The following is a 21,348-nucleotide window of genomic DNA, read 5'->3' as shown; positions in this document are numbered from 1 at the left end:
TGAAACAAATATTATTGCTTCTTTTAAACCTGATTTACTATTAGGTACACCAATAACTTATGAACCAAAATATCCAATATTTTGTTCAGTTTTCCATATAATTCAAAACTTAAAATGAACTATAACCAGTGAAAATGGTGAATAAATAGATTTTAACGGCGCAAAAGTGAGAATAATATTAGAAATGGAACAAAAATGTAAAATATTTGAAAATTATTTTAATTACCTTTGTAATAAATGGTTAAAGTAGAACGATGTCAGTGGCAGCCATTTCCTACCAATGAAAAAAACTAAAAATATTTTAAATTTACTTTACAAAGATGTAGAAATATATATTAAAGTTGGAGATGGTTGGATCTATAAGAATGCCCATTTGTATCCTACTTTCGACGAAACTCATGCTGATGGAATGCTTCCGTAGCTTAAAGACGGTATGCGCAGGAGTTTGTAGTTAACCGCCTGCCTTCTATACACTTATTTCGCCGAATAGAGTTCCATTTAATAGCTAATGGTTCGTTCGAGGCACATACAAGCAACTCTTTGGTAGAGCATAATGTATGTACGTGTATAAATTTATGAGTTATTTAACTTTTATTTCCTGCATCATTGGCGTATTTACAAATGCACCCTATTAGGGAACGTTTGTATTAAAGTGACTACTGCTCTTTGTTACACATCCGAAATATAGCTTGTAAACTAGTAAAGCAGTGATTAGGCAACCCGTTCATTGCTAGTGCATGCGAGACACTTGTAATTAGAAAGTACGGGGCTGGAGGGCCACCTGGTATATTCACATAGTTGCTTCACGATAAATTGTGGGACATGATAGCCGACTAGCATAGTTATTGGCTTTTCAATAAGATGGATGTATTTTGAATCCAGAGCAATACATATGAGTTTTTCGAAATGGGAAGTCACTTCCTTGTGGTGTGGATTCCACGTAAAACGGTGGTCTCATTGCAACGATCACAATATCGGTAGTCAATGAAACTACAAAATTGTTTCTTTGTTTCAAGAAATTATATTTTAGCACAAAGAATTGGCTTTATGGAAATATTCCCTAAAAGTACCGATTTGGTTGGCTCAGTTTACTCACATCGTAAAAATTAATGTTTGATAAATTTCCGAGTTCTTTGAAATGATTTAAGAATGAAATGGCGTATGGCTTTTAGTGCCGGGAGTGTCCGAGGACATGTTCGGCTCGCCAGATGCAGTTATTTTGCTTTGACTCCCGTAAGCGACCTGCGCCTCGTGATGAGGATGGAATCATGATGACGACGGCACATACGCCCAGCCCCCGTGCCAGCGATATTAACCAATTAAGGTTAAAATTCCCGAGCCTGCCGGGAATCGAAGCCCGGACCCCTGTGACCAAAGGCCAGCACGCTAACCATTTAGCCACGCAGCCGAACATGATTTAAGAAATGACTAGGTAAACAATAACTGATAGGGAATCTGCCACCTGATCGACAGCCTTAAACGCAGGATAGTGATGTTTCATTGACATATCCAGAAAGAGCAGGCTTTCAGGTTCGTGTCCTGAAGGCGCTCTTACTTTCAGCTCTTTCATCGCAGAATTTTGCACTCCTGTTTGATCACTCAAAAGGTTTAATGTACATTGTTCATCACTTAAGGAGGGAGATACACTTATTTGGACAAAAATGTGCACTTTTGCATTTTTTCTTTGCTGACGGAAATTAATTACGTCTTTAATCTGGTGAAGAAAATAATAATTACTGTATCCCCATTGCTTTGAGAGACTTGGGTGATGTCCACATCATACCAATCCTGGAGGATACTGTGAGAGTTGGAAGGAATGTTAGAATTACTACAAATATAGATAAGACAAAAGTGATTAAAATTATACTAGAAAAACAAACGGTGAATACATCGGTAGAAAGGAAATTAGTGGAAGAAGCAGCGGCTTCAGATATTTGGAAGTTATTTTCTTTTTCTTAGAATTTGCTTAACATCGCACCGATACAGAGAGGCCTTATGGCGACGATGGAATAGGAAAGGCCTAGGAGTGGGAAGGAAGCGGCCGTTGCCTTAATAAAGATACAGCTCCGGCATTTGCCTGGTGTGAAAATGGGAAAAAGCGGGAAACCGTTTTAGGGCTGCCGACAGTGGGGTTCGAATCCAATCCTCCTGCGTACGGCCAACTCACGCAGAACATATTGAAAGTCAAGGTCCGTATAGTAATGGGAAAAGTAGAATTTCGGGAAGTGAAAGGACATCTGATCCCTAGAGCAATACACGTCAACCAATGAAGAGGTTTTAAAAATGTTTCTTGAGTGTAGTGATGTATGGCGAATTATGGACGCTTAAAAAATGTGATGTGCACTGTACGGAGGCTTTTGAGGTGTGGGTGTTGAGAAGGATGGAGTAAGTGGAATGAATAGAGAAGGTAAGAAATGAAGAGGCATAGAGGAAGACAGGAGAGGGAGAGGAGAGGAACCTAATGAGGACAATCAAGGAGAAGAAATAATCATGACTTTCACACATCTTGAGGGGGGATTGTTGGCAAAGAAGGGTGATGGAGGGAAGAACTCATGGGAAGAGAAGAAGAGGAAGACTACGATACGAAGTGCTGACAACATCGTGGAAGGGAGAAACTATCACCAGATTAAGGGAGAAGCAAAGGACAAGAAAATCTTGGCAGATGTCCAGGTGATACCTGTCCTAGGACAGATCTGCACAGAATAATGCCAAATAGCTTAGAGTGTGTAAATACGGAGCGTTCAACACAGAATACCCTCTGTATGTAGCAATGACGTCAATGCTATACCAAAAAATGCATGTGTTTCTTTTATTAACTGTTTAACATTTACAGAACATTCTGGGAATTGATGATGCGGATTCTACTCCTCTGAGCCCTTGACGTTTGAATAATTAGTTGGTGACGTTCGGATTTAGTAACTGATTGATGAATGTCCACAGTACACTAGTGTGGGGACACGTACACTGTGTGTCCATCGATGTTATTTTAGTTGGTAGGCAGAATGGATAAACAGTAACACGGCCTAGACAACATGATGAACAGAGGCTGTGTAAATATTCAGTAATAATAATAATAATAATAATAATAATAATAATAATAATAATAATAATAATATAATAGCTTCAGCTACACTGTGCGGGCTTTTGTTTTTAACGCCTCTAGCCTGCCTGCGTGTCTGTTTCGAAGTTCCGTCTTATTCTATCAAATGGCAGAGAAACAGATCGCTTTTGGGCGATCTATTTTTGAGTTTTAATTAATGTAGTCGTATAAACACAGAATGTCGTAACGGAGATCTTTCACGTGCCGACATCGTACGACATGGAGTGCTAAATGGGCTTCTTTCCGTTCTTCAAAAATCCTACTACCTACATCTGCCGGGTTTGAACCCGCAATCTTGAGATCCGGAAGACGACACTCTACCACTGATCTAGAAAAGAATATAATAATAATATGAAGAAGAATAACATTAATAATAATAATAATAATAATAATAATAATAATAATAATAATATACCGGGCGAGTTGGCTTTGTGCGTAGAGGCGCGCGGCTGTGAGCTTGCAACCGGGAGATAGTAGGTTCGAATCCCACTGTCGGCAGCCCTGAAAATGGTTTTCCGTGGTTTCCTATTTTCACACCAGGCAAATGCTGGGGCTGTACCTTAATTAAGGCCACGGCCGCTTCCTTCCAACTCCTAGGCCTTTCCTATCCCATCGTCGCCATAAGACCTATCTGTGTCGGTGCGACGTAAAGCCCCTAGCAAAAATAATAATAATAATAATAATAATAATAATAATAATAATAATAATAATAATAATAATAATAATAATAATAATAATAGGGCTGAGTGGCTCAAAGAGTAGAAGGGATGGCCTTCCAAACCCACGTTGTCTGTGTCGATCCAGACTCAGTACGTTGATAGTGAATGTGCTCAAATAGTCCAGCCTTATGTTGAGAGATTTATTGGCATTTAAAATAACTCCTGTACGACATAATTCCGTCACCTCGGTGTCTACGAAAACCGTAAAAGTAACTAGTGGGACGTAAAAACAAGAATAATAATAATAATTTAACTACATTGTGGCATTGTTCTCTGTACATTGTGTACAGGTTGCTTGCATTTCAAAGGCATTGAAGTATTATTTATTAAGGCTGCCGATGTGTCCGATAGAGGGCGATAAAGACCAATGCAATTACCTAGAGATCTGTCGAGAACTCAGGGAACCAGTAGTAAATGTGAAGTATGGAAGTTTATGATACTTACCTGTATCCATGAATATACAGTACATCCTTTTACCCTATCCTTACCCGATTCTGGCTGATTAATTTCCCAAGTTCACTTAAGTTTCCAAGGAGGTCTTTGGTTTATGTAGAATGTGGGGTCTGGTGGGGATTTTCCGTGACTCTTTTAATAACTGGGGATGGGGAATGTGGCGAGGAATGGGGGAGTACTGTGTTTTATAACCTGGAGTGGGTACTGGTAATCTGTAAATTATCGGAATCGTAAATTTGTTAATTCAAAATTCTATTCAGTGTGTTCCATTGATGTTCTCGTGGCTAACGGGTGCCTGGGCAGGAAAACACGAAAATTTATGACAAAGCATTGACACTTTCTACGCATTTAAGATCTAAATTAGAGTATTTGCTATTGATTAGAAAGTTAATATTGAGGAAATTTATTGTCATTAAAAACAGGGAGTGTGAATCGTTGGAAAAGATATTATTTGTATTCTCTCTACGCAGTCAATTACAGAAGTTTGAGGAAACTGATAACCCCGAATCGAGTAGGGACACATCAGGTGTCTTGATAAAGAACACTAATATACTTTTTTCCAACCCGGCGAAGAGCGTCGTTTTAGATCAACGGACTGTGAATGCTTCAACCCATAAATTATTTTTGCCTAACGTCCTTTCAACTGATCCAGATTTTTGTGAGATGCCGGAGTGTCGGATTGCATCCCGCTGGTGTTCTTTAGCCATTTAAGTCCTAAATTGTAGTATTTCCTATTGAGTAGAAAGTTAATATTGAGGAAATTTTGTGTCATTAACAACAGGGAGTGTGAATCATTGGTAAAGATATTCTTTGTATTTATTGACGTTCTTGTAACATCAAGTGTCCTGTACATGAAATGAAATGGCGTATGGCTTTTAGTGCCGGGAGTATCCTAGGACATGTTCATGTTACCGGGTGCAGGTCTTTCGAACTGACTCCCTAGGCGACCTGCGCGTCATCATGAGGATGAAATGATGATGAAGACGATAAAAATACGCATCCCCCGCACCAACGGCATTAACCAATTTTGGTTAAAATTCACGACCCTGCTGGGAATCGAACCCGGGACCTCCTGTGACCAGCGGCCAGCATGCTAACCATGGAGACAGACTGTCATATACAAATTATGCTGGATGTAATTTTCTGCTTCTGACCAATTACAAATATTCCCTATCGACAATATAAATTATTTCCAAAATTAATATCTGATCTTTAATATTTATCAACGTTTATACTATCACAGTAAATAGGAAAGTTGAACATTCAATTATCACGTGCAATTTTAGCCAAGATTGAAAGCTGCTGTTTGTTTAGTTACTCTTGTTCACCAAGACATGAGTGACGACACTATGATAATAAAAAGCAGAGACATACGAATCCTTGATTACGCACAAGCCTATTTTATACGTTAAAAGGGATCATTGAAAAAAATACTAAATACTATGTACCTTATAATTGTCACAGCTGGAACTGGCTAGTGAGCCGCCAGCCAACGACGGGATGGTCACATTTCCACTCCCCAAAATACTGCTGAACTTAGTCTCAATCAAGTCTGCTATCTTAGAAAATAGGACAACATTTTACCGGCTAGGCCACTGAGGTAGCTGTAGCTGGAACCATCAAAAACCCTTTGGCTTATGGTCCATGGAATTCAAACTCGGTGCCTGCATAACACCAGGTAATTCTCTTGAATGAAACGTAAATTAAGTGTCTTTATAAAGTGGCACTCTCTTACACTTCACCACATACAATTTTAATTTTTTACAGTATTAATTTAAAATGTCATGGTAATCAATTTCAGTTTATTAGACGAGTAAATCAGGTAATGAGTAACACTTAATTAAGATTACAATTGATGAAAAAATTATGGAATAATTAGGGAGTGGACAATAACAGAAACATATCAGAATAGTAAATAAGGAATATATCTTCAGAAACTTATTCTGATATGAGGCAAAATTAAATTATCTGAATATTACTGTGTTACAATCTGAGTTAACTAAAACCATTTTACTACGTCATCTAATTCTAGGAACAGTTCATAGTGTTGAATAAGAATAGTAGACACGTAAAAGGGATAGCCTAAGATACTTAAAATTAGTAATATTTGGTTTCATTCACACGTCACTTACTCTCATATTCATTCGAGTCAACTGTATGTACTCAGGAGGAATTTACGGTAGGCTGTTTTAAACATCGCAGACGAGCTAGATTTTTTTATATCTACCGGTATCGTATTCCTTATAATCGAAACAGTGACCAGGAATCAATGGCTGTAGGTATTTTTTCGATGCGGTGCTATTTCAAATAGTAATCCGGAACGAGTATTAATTTATTGGAATGAAGATAGAAACCAAAAAACGGACGATAGATAAATGGGGCACTTTGTAGAAAGAAACTGATAGACGAGGGTCATTTTGTGGGTTTTTATACGGTCTTTTAAACGTAACCATCTCAACGCTGTTTTAGTATGGCGTTATATGAGCATCACGTCGGAGCTGGAAGGTATATCGAATGCAAGAGTTCTGTACAAGTAGTTTTGATGCTTGTCCACTGGTTAGGTCAATCGGTACAATGTTATACTACCTTTCTGCACACAGTAGTGATATGTTCATTCCAGGTCAGATACTCAATAATATTAAGCTGACCCCAAGGTTTGCAACTATCTTTGAGTATGGCACTACAGTGTTATCAATGGTAATTGGAGAAGTATTTTGATTATTATTTTGAGCACATAGTAATTTTTGGTGTCCATTTATTTTGTTTTGAGTCTTTCGTCGGTGGATGGTGAAGCAATTGTTTCTGGGGTATGTAGTGACTCGTTGTAGGTCTGTATTAATATGATAGATCGCTTCGTATATGCGATCTATACTAATACGGCAATATACCTGCAAGTCGTCAGCATATACAGTAGATGGTATTTACAGTGGAGAAGTGGGGACGAAATATCATTCATATGCAAGCTGAATAACAGGGATCCCAGCACAGATCCTTGAGAGACACCAGATAATCTAATAGCCCATTTGGACGTAACATTGATTACTGAGACTCATTGGTGATTTGTGAGGTAGGATATAAAGAAATTAAGCCATTTCCTGTCGGCAGCAATGGAGCGCAATTTTGAAAGGAGGAGTTGTATGTTGGCTGTATCAAATGCACTGCTCACAACGAGCGTTAGTACCGTCACCTGTCGTTTCTACATAGCAAGTCTAATATCATTTATTACCCGAAGAAGTGCTGTCGTCGTACTGTGGCCCTTTATGCAGCAAGATTGCAAAGGGTCTAACAGTGAATGATTTGTGAGATATTAAATTACTGGCTCGTGTATTTGTCGTTATAGGGCTTTCACAAGCGGACGGAGTATAGATATAGGGCGGTAATCTGACGGAGAATTTGATGTGGTGTTCTTTAATACTGGAGTCACTAGAGCATCCTATCAAATGGCCGGAAAAGTTCCTGAATTTATACAATAATTGAAGATATGAGTAATACCGCGCCAATGACATTTTTATAAATCCTACTGGAGTATGATCTGTTCCTTTCGCTTGATATTTAATGGAATTGAAGTCTCGTTCTACTTCACTTACACTGACAGTCCGTAGTGAAAATTTGTTGGTGTCCTCATATTCCTCGAAGTGGCCAGTTCTCCCCATACTCCATAGGGAGGTGAGCTGCGTGCACCCTTTCAACCACATACCAAACTGGCAATCATAAATACCTGACATCGGTGGAAATTGAACCCAGGCCCCTGAATACTTCAGCTAATAGGACTAACCGTTAAACAATGGATGTGGGCATTCGTTTAGGTGAAGATAAGCAGCCGCCTGGATTGCTGAGTGCAGTAAAAAATCCTAAATGGGAAGGCATTTTCTTTGTTCTGTCTTCATACGGAGTTGCCCGTGGTACTCGTTTGAAACGACACGTGGCAAGGTGTTACTATGACATTTCCGCAACAGACAAGTGACAGCATCACGGTTTCTCATTTCCCTCCCGTAACATTACTCCTTCGCGATCTCCGTATTAACCGAGAACAAGGAGAAGTTCTTAGGAATTGCAGAAGAATTTTCTCTTAAATAATAACTTTAAATGAGTAGTAGTACATTTAAACATCCTGCAATGTCTTATCGATGTTTCGTCTGAGATAAAGCAACAATATCCGTAAAGTACGAATTTGGATAAATTTCGTGAAATCCAGATTTTTGTTGAATCTTGATGTTGATTGCATCAAACTGGTAGAATTTGTATCAGTCAAATTTTTTCACAATCTCTATTTGGTCCTAATTACGACGGTCCCCTTCTACAAAAAATAAATACCATCTACAAGAAATTGAAGCTATTGGGCTGATGATTGGAGCACTTGGTACGGTACCAGCATTCTTCACACAGTTTGGAAGAAGACTGACTTGCCGAAAACTAGAATTAAAAGCATTGTGCTTAATGTAATTCGTAGTTTAGTGGGAATCCTAAAATTCCACCTCTACAGTTAGAAATACTCTGCAATATGTATTTACACATACTATAAACTTACAGCGATGTGGGCCTGTATTATACATTGTATTATTTCACATTGTCCACAGTGCCAAACTGTAAATTCAGGAAGCTGATGGTTCCGCAATAAATCATCTGTCACTCTCTAACAGAGAAATCTGTACAGAGGAAAAATTTGCAGCATGTGGAAATCAAGGCAATGTTTCAAAACCTAGCGCAGACGCAAGGACTTACTGTGAGAGTGAAATATATCCCACAGGTAGTTTTACTGGAGGGAGCGAGAAAAGCTTGAACGTTAATGAGGCTTACGGATATGATTATCATCAACTGTGCTGGGAAGCGACAATCTTATATTAAGCAGCATTCATAACGTACGTCAGTTCGTCGAGAAGTTTTTTTACCTATTTGATTTACGTCATACCAACACAGATAAGTCTAATGGCGACGATGGGATAGGAAAGACCTAGGAATGAGAAGGGAGCGGCCGTGGTCTTAATTATGGTACAGCCCCAGCATTTTCCTGGTGTTAACATGTGAAGCTATGGAAAACCATCTTCGGGACCGCCGACAGTGCGGTTCGAACCCACTATCTCCCGGATACAAGCTCACGGCTGGGCGCCCCTAATCGCACGGCCAACTCGCCCGGTCGTCAAGAAGTCTTGATGAATTTCCAATCATAATATTTATTTATTTATTTATTTATTTATTTATTTATTTATTTATTTATTTATTTATTTATTTATTTATTTATTTATTTATTTATTTATTTATTTATTTATTTATTTATTTATTTAAAATTATGCCGACAGCCACGCATGTAATCCAACTAATATGGCCCTACCTGACGTTGAACAACCTTAGAGGACTAGAGAACGTTAAAGCAAAATACCTAAAAAAATCTCTCAATATCTAAGTTGCGTACATAACAGCGCAGGAATCCTACTGTATCGAAAATATAACAAGTTGCTTCGGGCTACCAGAAACACAAGCATACAAAACTGCCATGGAGGAGAGACATAACACAGCCAGCAAGATACCGAGAGGAATATTGGACACTGAAGCGATGAAAACAGAAACCTGGAAGGGACAGAACTTCGAGCTCCGCCATCTCTACACGAGATTCCCCGTCGACGGTCTCCACGGAAAAATATGCCAGAATGCATCATACCATGAACCCAAGGAGGACTGCGTCTGCAAATTATGCGATCAACCATTCCCCAAGTACCATTTGGAAAATGTCGAAACAGAACTCAATCTTTAAACATGCTGACAAAAGACTGGTAAAAGTCAAACCTAAACTAATGTACACATTGTATTTAATAATATTGTTTATGTATTTATTTATTTGTAGTTTAAAATAGAAAATAGATCCAATTATAACAGATGAATTAGTTGTATTTTAACACAAAATTTCCTTAACGTAGTGCAATTAAAAGAACACAGAAGAATACAAATTAACTAAAACATAGAAAAAACTAGAAAACGAATTTAACAATGAATTAAGTAATATACTATCAAATATATGAGTCCAAAGGGAATACCTTTAAAATATTGCAGTAAGACGTTCAATCCACACGCTTGTGAATTAGACAGCCTAATCATAATTCTAAATCGTCGAGAACGTGGAGTCAATTGCATTTTGCGTCATACAGTGATTGTAATAAGTGTCTCATATGCTAAGCAATTGTGATCTCTTTAATGTTGTCGTTGAAATAGCTGACGCTCTCGTTAATTAGACATCCATATATATAAAATTTCTCTTTCCACGAAATTCAGGATTATGAGAAATACAATTTACTGTTATGAAAACGAAATCTTGCAGCAAAACTTCTCAATGGTGATTTAAATTTTCGTTCATATGTCAGTAATTTATAGCACATGGCTGTGAATATATTTCTCTGAAGTGGAAAATAGTCGCTAGTAAATATACGTTTCTTCAGTCTTCATGTTTACTCTCTAGCCTTCATTGCATATCAGTTTGGAATTTAATAATTTACTTATGGTGCAAGAAAGTAAATACACTACTACACATAGAACTCTTAACTTCCTACTCACCATTAAAACCGATCAATTCTCACGGCCTATACTGGGTGGTCGGTCCGCCCTTTACTGCTTTTTTTGTAGATACGCAACCCAACTAACTCGTATATCATAGCCAATCTGTCCGACTCATTGGCTGAATGGTCAGCGTACTGGCCTTCGGTTCAGAGGGTCCCGGGTTCGATTCCCGTCCGGGTCGGGGATTTTAACCTTCATTGGTTAATTCCAATGGCCCGGGGGCTGAGTGTTTGTGCTGTCCCCAACATCCCTGCAGGTCACACACCACACATAACACTATCCTCCACCAAAATAACACGCAGTTACGTACCCATAGCAGATGCCGCCCACCCTCATTGGAGGGTCTGCCTTACAAGGGCTGCACTCGGCTAGAAATAGCCACACGAAATTAAAATAGCCAATCTAAAAACATCTGATCCCGTATTATCATAGTACAATTATACCGTTGTGTTCCAAGATTGAGAATAGCCTGTAGGTGAAATCATCAGTGCCAATCTCATTTCAGAGAGATAAACTACAATGAATGTTTAAAACAATCACAGTTGCGAATAATACTTCCTTACGTTTGGACAGGAATTGTCTATTAGGAATATTAGCAGATTCCGTACGTGCCAGTTAAACGCAACGTCTGCCCGTAGCTATGGTGAAGAAATCACGCATCGCTGCTGTTGCGGAGCCAAGCTGTCAGGAAACGGATTATATTCCCAGGCTGGCACATTTAGTTTTCGCTTTATGCCTTTTACAGTAGGTGTGATATTACCACATACAGTAACTACTTGTTCAGACGAAAAGGACCGCTTTTATCGAATGTTACGTAGCCGGGTTGGACTACGACAGGATGGTCTGTAGGTAGGAAGCATAGTGACCGGCATATTCAGCGCAGCAAGTACACTAAATGTTGACCACCTTGCTTTATACAGATTTCACCACGACGTTGTAAAGACATTCTTGCTTGTTGCACCGTGTGAAGTGTAACAGCTTGGCATGAGACGGTGATCAGTTGACAAGGGTGACCGGGATTTTCAGGCTTCTGTGCATACACTGCCTGCTTTAAGCAATCCTACAGGAAGAAGTCAAGTGGCATAAGATCGGGTGACACGGTGGGCCAGGGAGTGGGTCTATCCATTAGTTAGGATGAGGCATGAAGATGGCTGGCTCTGGACGACTACTGATCCGTCAGTTGGGGCCCCGGCCTCTTGAAACCGCATTCCTAATCAGTCGATGGGTGGCACGTTCTCCAGCAACTGTGGGGTTTCATTTTGAAGAAAATGAAGGTAGTTTTCTCTCGTCAGATGGCCGTCGAATAAGTACGGTCCGAATAGGTAGTAGTCCAAGATCTCACACTAGACATTTACTCTTCACTGCACTTGAAAAGCGTTCTGTCTTGCCGAATGGGGATTCCTCCTGCTCCAATAGTGCGTATTGTGCCGATTCCACCTCGAAAGTTAATATCCAATTTGAAATTTTCAGACGTGGTTTACGGCGTATCTATAACATCCTACCGTTACAGTTCATGAACATAACCTGTTACTTCGATCGTATTATGGGTAAGTTACATGTGTTATTTCACGGAGCAATAAATCGCATCATTGTATAATGGTCCGTAGGATTGGACAGTGAAATTGTGCATAGTCGTTTTTGAATTGCTAGTTCCATGGATCGTTTACATTGCAGTGAATGTAAAGCAATATCAACTTCAAGGAGGAATTTAATGTTGGTTGGGTTTCATAAAATTAAATAATAAAGCGCAGGTGTGCTATCCTGTATATTCATTAATGTATTTTTATGATATGTATTAAATAAAGGAAAAACAAAAATATAAATTTCAATGAAATGTCCACATCTGTTCAAATGGAAGTATTTAATTCATTTCTATTCATTTCGTTTAAACATGTCTGAATTTTCATTTTCATTCGGAATAAACAATTGGTTGCAGCATTAACAAGAACTCTGGACATCACTCATACTTAAAGTTCTGTGAACAGAAATGAAGTAACTTTGGTAATATATAGGCATTTATTTTCTTATTTGTTTTAAATCAGACTGAAAATCACACTATAATTCGTCTAATTATTGGAAACATTTTCAGAAAAAAGCACTTTTCATCCCACATTTCCCAATATTGAAAATGAAAATGAAAACCTACAACCTGTTTTCCAGTCAATGACCGGGTCAGGGATGTAATGAATGAAGCAGATATAGGCTATTAGTACGATGGGGTCGCCACTCCCAAAGTGATTTAGTAATGACTGATAGATGCTATGAAATGAGAATGGAGAGTGTTGCTGGAATGAAAGATGACAGGGAAAACCGGAGTACCCGGAGAAAAACCTGTCCCGCCTCCGCTTCGTCCAGCACAAATCTCACATGGAGTGGCCGGGATTTGAACCACGGTATCCAGCGGCGAGAGGCCGACGCGCTGCCATCTGAGCCACGGAGGCTCCTCCCAATATTATATCACTGAATTTTCGGCTTGAATGAGAAATTCTGAACCATTTGACGTGCTTTCTATGCACTTCATTGACAGTTCTTTAATCTGCAAAGGTTCTTGCTATATGATTCTCATTTCTTCAATAAGCTGTGGCTTATTTGTGATTGTGATTCTAGCGCCATAATTGTCAACATGTTACTCAATTAATTCCAAGAGCTGACCAGAATTTATTATTACTTGGGTATTAGGAACATTGACTGAAGGAGGCGGTTTATGAATCTCAGTGTCCCTAACAATTTGACAACCCACTGAAAAGAATGTGGTTTTATTTTGAGGAGAGAATTAAATCATTTTAGTTTTAATCTTCATCCTTTCTTGAACGATTTAACCTCCAGGGTTGGTTTTTCCCTCGGACTCAGCGAGGAATCCCACCTCTACCACCACAAGGACAGTGTCCTGGAGCGTGTGACATTAGGTCGGGGTATACAACTGGGGAGGAAGACCAGTACCTCGCCCAGGCGGCCTCATCTGCTATACTGAATAGGGGCCTTGTGCGGGGGGATGGAAAGATTTTAAGGGATAGGCAAGGAAGTGGAAGGAAGCAGCCATGGAGAAGAAGTAGGAAACCACGGAAAACCACTTCCGGGATGGTTGAGGCGGGAGTAGAACCCAACTCTACTCATATGACCTCCCGAGGCTGATTAGGCCCTGTTCCAGTCCTCGTACCACTTTTCAAATTTCGTGGCAGAGCCGTGAATCGAACCCGGGCCTCCTGGGGTGGCAGCTAATCACACTAACCACTACACTACAGAGGCGGACATTGTTTTATTCTGAAGATGATTAATCCTCATTCTTGATTATTAGACAACCTAATAGTAATAAATCTAAATCAACGAAACTGTGGAATCAACTGCATTCTATCGTTCAGAAAAATGCGTAAAGTTGGACTCGAATGACTGCACTACCTGTACTCACATACTACAAACGATCAGCATATTACCGGCTCAGCCATGAAGACAGCGTGTATGATACTCGCTAGAAGTGTAATAGTGAACTATGGCACTTCCTCCTTAAAAGTTAGTATCCAGTGCAGAATTTTGACCTGTTTTACGGTGGTCATTGCACTTTCTGCCACTACAGATCACAGACAAACCTCAAAAATGTTTGCATCACCTAGATTTCTATGATATAGATTAAGATCCAACGGAAAGTGTGGGGGAGATATATACACGTTCATATGTACACTTTCTGTTACGAATAAGATGACTGCTTTTAAGAATACACACGAACCTACAAAACCACGACGCATAGTTTGGCAAAGTGCATCCGTCTATCAATCCTGAAAATCACAGTCTATGGCTTAGCATGGTGTTACTCCAGTACGTGTGTTGTCACATGCTTCGATCTTTCATGGCATTCTGTCCACCTAGCGATCGAGGCTGTGCTGCTTTGTTCTGTCCCACTCAGACGGCAGCCTCCCAAATGTAGCCCAGGGTGATACACTAGATAAGTTCCTTCGTCTTCGCACTGCCTGTTTCAGCTGGTCCCTGGCATGTTCAATTGGTTTTATGTGAACAGACACTACAGATCGTTGAATCCATAATATCCTCCCTGAAGAAGTTGTTAACATGCCGGGGACTGTGCGCGGACCCGTTGACATTTTGCAGAGCGAACCCGTCTCTGATATGTTGTCGGTATGGCCGAGCAATGGACTGGAGTAATGAGTACCTGTACACTTTTCTTCGTGCTCTCAACGATGATGAGTGGCGTCCGACGTCCATACATTATGCCAACGCAAAATATGACTTATCCGCCTCCCTGATGAAACTGTGTTGTTGTGCGTATGGCTCATCTGGCTACCTGGCTCCACGCTGTTGGGGTGTACAACCAGGAGGTCGCTAAACAACTGTGAATTACAGATGGGCCTTACGAGTATGATCTGGGATTGTCTAAGTGGATGCAGCGCTCCCAATTGCCGTCCGGAAGGCTAAATTACGCAACCCTCTTGCGAAGATATCTCTGTCCCCGAGAGGCAAGATTCACAAGTAATGTTTATCAGTTTCCGTTTGTTGGCCATGAGCGAACACATAGAGAACAATCTTGAATATTTTGTGCCACACGATATCTGTTGTAAAATCTAACAATGTCACTATCGCGTACAACAACCAGGAGGAAACATTTCCCCACGAGGAAGTCTTACTGAAGCAGTGTAACGACGTGTGTTCGATCAAATGCTGCAATGGCTCATCGAAATGAAATGAAATGGCGTATGGCTTTTAGTGCCTGGAGTGCCCGAGGACATGTTCGGCTCGCCAGGTGCAGGTCTTTTGATTTGACTTCCGTAGGCGACCTGCGCGTCATGATGAGGATGAAATGATGATGAAGACGACACATACACCCAGCCCCCGTGCCAGAGAAATTAACCATTTATGGTTAAAATTCCCGACCCTGCCGGGAATCGAACCCGGGACCCCTGTGACCAAAGGCCAGCATGCTGATCACTTATGGCTCAACGAAGTATGTTTACACACTGAACAAGGCACAAACGGCGTTCTGTACATGTTATGCCCAAGAGTTCCAATTACAGTACATGATTCTGGCTTGTCCTGAGATTACATGTCTACTTCCACGTATATCTACATTGCATTCCGATTCCTCTTTGTAATGAGACTGTTCAAGAAATCACTCAAGATACAGCAGGTGTGTAGTAGTGTGGAAAATTATATTGCATTTGGGAGACAGTGGGTTGGAATCCCACTGCCGGCAGCCTTGAAAACGGTTCTGAATGGTATCCCTTATTTCCACACCAGGCAAAAGGTGGGGCTATACCTTAATTAAGGTCACGGCCGCTACCTCCCCAACCCTAAACCTTGGATGTGTGACTGTGATGTTAAATCATTGTACGGAAGTGAACCATATCTTCTTTTCCTTTGTGTGGAAATCTTACTAGACTACAATCAAAAGATTTGAAGAACCTGTGTTCGCATGGAAAGGGTGACATTTCAGTGAGTACCAGAGATTATTCAGTATGCAAGAATATATTGTCTTTAAAAGGGGCATGTTTTCCTTGTTTTCCTGGAATTCAGTTTGTAAGAGATACTATAAAACCCTTCAGTTGTGATTGACTGACAGCAACAAGTTCATTAATTCCTTGTGTGGTCACTACCGAGTTAATTCAGTGGTAGGTTATTTTTAAATACAACTTGCAACATTTAAAGTCAAACGAAGAACACAGGGAAAATGTGTTAGAAGTAATTAATTGAAATAATTCAGAAAATTATGTCCAGAACATTTAATTTTATTTACTTAACTGCATCTTCACATCACGCTGTTAATGGGACTACTTTTCTATGCAGGACTTTTCTAATCGATAAGGTCAGCATTTGTACTAGATATATATAATAAACAAAAATTCCTTCCGAGTTCAACGACAGTGGCCTTCCAGTCCCGTTCTTTCTGCTTATAAGTGTCCCGCATGCACTATTAGTGAATGGGTTGCCTAATCGGTGGTGTACGACGGAGCCTTACAACATGCTATACTTCGGATGTAGTTAACCGTGCGGTTAGCGCCGTGCAGCTGTAAGCCTTGATCCGAGAGATGGTGCGTTCAAACCCCACTGTCGGACGCCCTGAACATGGTTTCCCGTGTATCCCCATTTTCACACCAGGAAAATGCTGGGGCTGTACCTTAATTAAGGCCATGGCAGCTTCCTTCCCACTCCTAGGCCTTCCCTATTCCATCGTCGCCATTATGACCTATTTTTCTCGATGCGACGTAAAACAACTTGTAAAAATAATCGCATGTGAAACACACGTTCATTTGTCAATACGTCAAAGGTACAGAAAATAAAATATATAATAACTTATTAGGGAGGGAATTCTACACAATTGTTAAACTATTAAATAAAGAGTGATTGAATTCAGTAAGAATAGTAATGTTTTGTGTCTTAAAATGTATGTGGAAAAAAGGAAATTTAAAAAATCGAAACAAATACGAGTCAACCTCTGTGGTGTAGTGGTTAGTGTGATTAGCTGCCACCCCTGGAGGCCCGGGTTCGATTCCCGGCTCTGTCATGAAATTTGAAAAGTGGTACGAGGACTGGAACGGGGTCCACTCAGCCTTGGGAGGTCAACTGAGTAGAGCTGGGTTCGATTTGCACCTCAGCCATCCTGGAAGTAGTTTTCCGTGGTTTGCCACTTCTCCTCCAGGCACATGTCGGGATGGTACCTAACTTAAGGCCACGGCCGCTTCCTTCCCTCTTCCTCGACTATCCCGTCCAATCTCTCCATCCCACTCCAAGGCCCCTGTTCAGCATAGCAGGTGAAGCCGCCTGGGCGAGGTACTGGTCATCCTCACCAGTTGTATCCCCGACCCAATGTCTGACGCTCCAGGACACTGCCCTCGAGGAGGTAGAGGTGGGATCCCTCGCTGAGTCCGAGGGAAAAAGCAACCCTGGAGGGTAAACAGATTAAGAAAGAAGAAGAAGAAGCAAATACGGACGAGAATAATGAAGGATAAGGATAAGATGGATAAGAGGCCTGCTTGGACTAGAATAATGAATTTAATTACGAGTAAGTTAAATATAATATCAAATGTAGTTATATATGAATTGTTGCATTGCCGTGTCATTTTCTTCTATCCTTAATTCAACCGTTAAGTAAGGCATGTTGTTAATGGCAGGTTACACCAAAAGAATGCCTTTGCTGGCAGGACCTAGTGTTTACAGTGCACTATGTCTTCTGGTATGGGCTAGAGCAATTTTGTTACTTTCATTGATCTGTCTCTGTCTTATCCTTGGCTTTGACAGTATGAAAATGACTGAGGTATGAGCGATGCTAGTAATTCCATTCCTTCTGCAGCCAGTCCCTGCTATGAATGGTGTGAAAATGTTGCTCATAGGGTCGGTTGGTGTATGCATTTCAGTGGGCTTGGCAGACTGATATGTAACAGCAACTTCTGGCTCGGTGAGGAAAGCAATGGGAAACTACTTCACTCCTCATTTCCCTATTACGCCTCTTCAGTGATGCCTAGGCCATACATGACAGACTATGCCCAGGTATAGCACTGTTAACGTCAAGGACAAAATTAATTATATTTAATGTAGTAATAGTCAAGTAATTATAAGAGGAAAATGTAATGCATGTATCAAACGTAATGAATTGCAATAAAAGCGTGCTCTCTTTCTAGTTTCAGGCCATCCGAAACTGGGGGATGGGAGTATTCTTTGTACGAGTAACTCATTCATTTACACACGTACAGACATTCCACTCTAACAAGAAGTTGCTTGTCTCTGACTTGAATGACCCCTTCGCTCTTAATTGCTATTCTCTTCCGCTAAATACGTGTATACAAAGTAGGTGGCTATTTGCGAACTCCGGCGCATACCGTCTACGAACTTCGGCTGCATTTCTACCTGATTCTCCATAGATTATAACTATGTCTGTTTATTTGTCGTTGCTGAACACACCAGCCATTGTCAATGTTGACAGCAACTGTAGTGCTGCTTTGCCAATACCAGCCTTCTACTGTGCGTTCGAAAACGAGGCGTACTAACGCAAGTGGAGGGGTGCATTAGAACCGTAGCGCTGACGGACATGCAGCGAGCAGCCGAGCAGCAGTAGTACCCCTGTGAAAATCAGAAGTAGGCATCCTATCCGTCACTAGTGCATGCGTGACACTTATACGTAGAATGTACGACACTGGCGGGCCACCTGGTATATACGACTTAAATTAAAATTTATGCCACCCCAAAAATGATCGAGGAACCTAACTTTATAAAAACAACAAATAATAATACTACTACTAAATGGTTTTCTTTCCGTACCCTGATGGGGTACGGCGGGCCTCCAAAAGAGGGACGCCCTCTTTCAGGCCAGGAGATTTGTTGCGATGATTTGACATGCAGAGAAAGGTGAGATGGGAGTGGCCGTGGCCTGTGAAAGGAACTGTCCCGGCATTCACCTCAGCGTGGAGAATGGAAAACGACGGAAAATCCATTCTCAGGGCAGCGGCTGGTGGGACCAGCCCACCGCCCCCTGAATTGAGAGCTGTAAAGCTTCGGTAAAGCTGTGGCCATGTTAGCAGAAGCTATTCTGCTCGGCGTTTTTTATAACTATGCGCCCCAGGGCACGGAAAATAATGGGAGTTGGGAATCTGCGATGAGTGATTACATCCCTTAACAATATGAAGTAAAATTATTTTCGTTTAAACTTTCTACCTTCATATTCACAGTACAAAAATGAATTGCAGACGAAAATATTTACAAATACACGCAGTTCTTCAGACTAATAAGTAACTTGAGTTTTTACTTAGATTTACATTCGCAACATACTTAAGTCACTCTCTACTATAGAACTGAGAAACGGCAACCTTTCGAAGTAAGGGATTTGAATACCTTCACTGGAAATAGCTGTCGGATGTGTGATAAGCCTAGGGTTTCTTTTCATTCACTAGTCCAGAATTAAGTCGTTATTGAGTTTATTGGACGTATTACAAAATGCTATAGAGGAGATTAGTATAGCTTCTTGGTGAAATGGTATGCTTATTGGCCGTCGTTTTAGAGGGTCATGAGTTTGATTCTCAGACTACCCGGTGATTTTTCTTAGATTGACTAATTCTTTTGTAATGGGGGCTGGGTACTTATGTTTGTCTTAAGACACAATACACTACGAATCACCATAGAAACATTCGATCGTAAATACATTTTATAGGGATATATTACTTTGATGTTCATGTCAATTCTTCTGGCATAAGGAAATTGAAGTAATGAAAATCCACAGCCTGTTTCCAGTCATTTGACCGGGCCAGGAATGGAATGAAGCCCCCGTCCAGCAGCGAGGATAGAAATTGTGCCGACTGTCGAAGCCTGTCGCACTCCTCTGGGGCAATGACTAACAGATGAAATGAATTGATATTGGAGTGTGTTACTGGAATGAAATATGTCAGAGAAAACCGGATTACCCGAAGAAAAACCTGTCCCACCTCCACTTTGTCCATCACAAATATCGCATGGAGTGGCCGGGATTTGATCCAAGGAACCCAGGGGTGAGAGGCCAGCGCGCTGCCGCCTGAGCCACGGAGGCTTCGAAGAAATTGAAGTAATATTTTCTAATAAAATGTTACAGAATTTAGAACATTGAATGCATCAACAAAGTCGCAGTTGGTTAAATTTTGGGAAGTCGTGAATATTATATCCTAATAACGCGAGTACTAATGTTCATTTCTCTTCCTTTCAGGAAACGTCTTTGTGATTGCTGCCATCCTCCTCGAGAGAAATCTACAGAACGTGGCAAATTATTTGATTCTGTCATTGGCAGTGGCAGACTTGCTGGTAGCCTGCTTAGTGATGCCATTGGGTGCTGTGTACGAAGTTAGCAAGCAATGGACACTCGGGCCTGAACTCTGCGACATGTGGACTTCTAGTGATGTGTTATGCTGCACCGCATCTATTCTCCATCTTGTGGCAATCGCCCTAGACAGGTAAGCTGCCACAAATTTGTTCAGTCCTACCGTAATTCCTATAAAATGAAGTATGTTCATTTCATATTCTCTTAAGTACACGATGTCACGTGTGAGTTCAGGGAACTTTCTTTTTTTACAAGTGGTTTGGTATCTCAGTATCCCATCGAACATTTTCGGCGACACAAATATCGGAAAGAGTTTGGACTGAGTGTGTAATATCTGTCATCTTAATTAAGGTGCACTCTGGTGTGAATATGTGAAATCGCGGTAAAGCATCTACAGGGCTGCCAATGTTAGAATTCGAACCCACCATCTCCTGAACATTACCGCATACCTACACGACCGGAGCCGCACGGCCTGCTCGTTCAGTAACGTTCTGAGAACCCAGAAGTAAAAATAGATGTTGCCTGCCTTCATATAACTTTCCGTGAACTTTGGAATAAACCGAAAAGTGAACATTAAGTATCTATAATATTCGATTTCATATGATATACAGCGTAATGAGATCCGGCATTGAAGTTTTTTTTACAATGTTGCTTTACGTCCGACCGACACAGATAGTTCTTATGGCGACGATGGGATAGGAAAGAGTTAGGCGTGGGAATGAAACGAACTTGGATTTAATTAAGGTAGAGCT

General features: G+C 40.6%; 1 protein-coding gene across 1 annotated transcript in view; it reads left to right on the top strand.

Moving 5' to 3' along the window:
• Positions 1-2,490: 2,490 nt before the first annotated feature.
• The window catches only part of LOC136863293 (5-hydroxytryptamine receptor-like), a 140,426-nt gene continuing 121,568 nt past the window's right edge, over positions 2,491-21,348 (top strand). Inside the window, exons 1-3 of the mRNA XM_068226085.1 lie at positions 2,491-2,670; positions 18,017-18,047; positions 20,486-20,729. Coding sequence (XP_068082186.1) covers positions 2,491-2,670; positions 18,017-18,047; positions 20,486-20,729 — 455 coding nt within the window. The remainder of the gene's footprint in view (positions 2,671-18,016; positions 18,048-20,485; positions 20,730-21,348) is intronic.

The sequence above is a fragment of the Anabrus simplex genome, chromosome 2, assembly GCF_040414725.1.
Source record: "Anabrus simplex isolate iqAnaSimp1 chromosome 2, ASM4041472v1, whole genome shotgun sequence".
NCBI classification, from domain to species: Eukaryota; Metazoa; Arthropoda; class Insecta; order Orthoptera; family Tettigoniidae; genus Anabrus; species Anabrus simplex.
The sequence above is the reverse complement of the archived record's forward strand: the minus strand, read 5'-3'. Positions and strand labels throughout refer to the sequence as shown.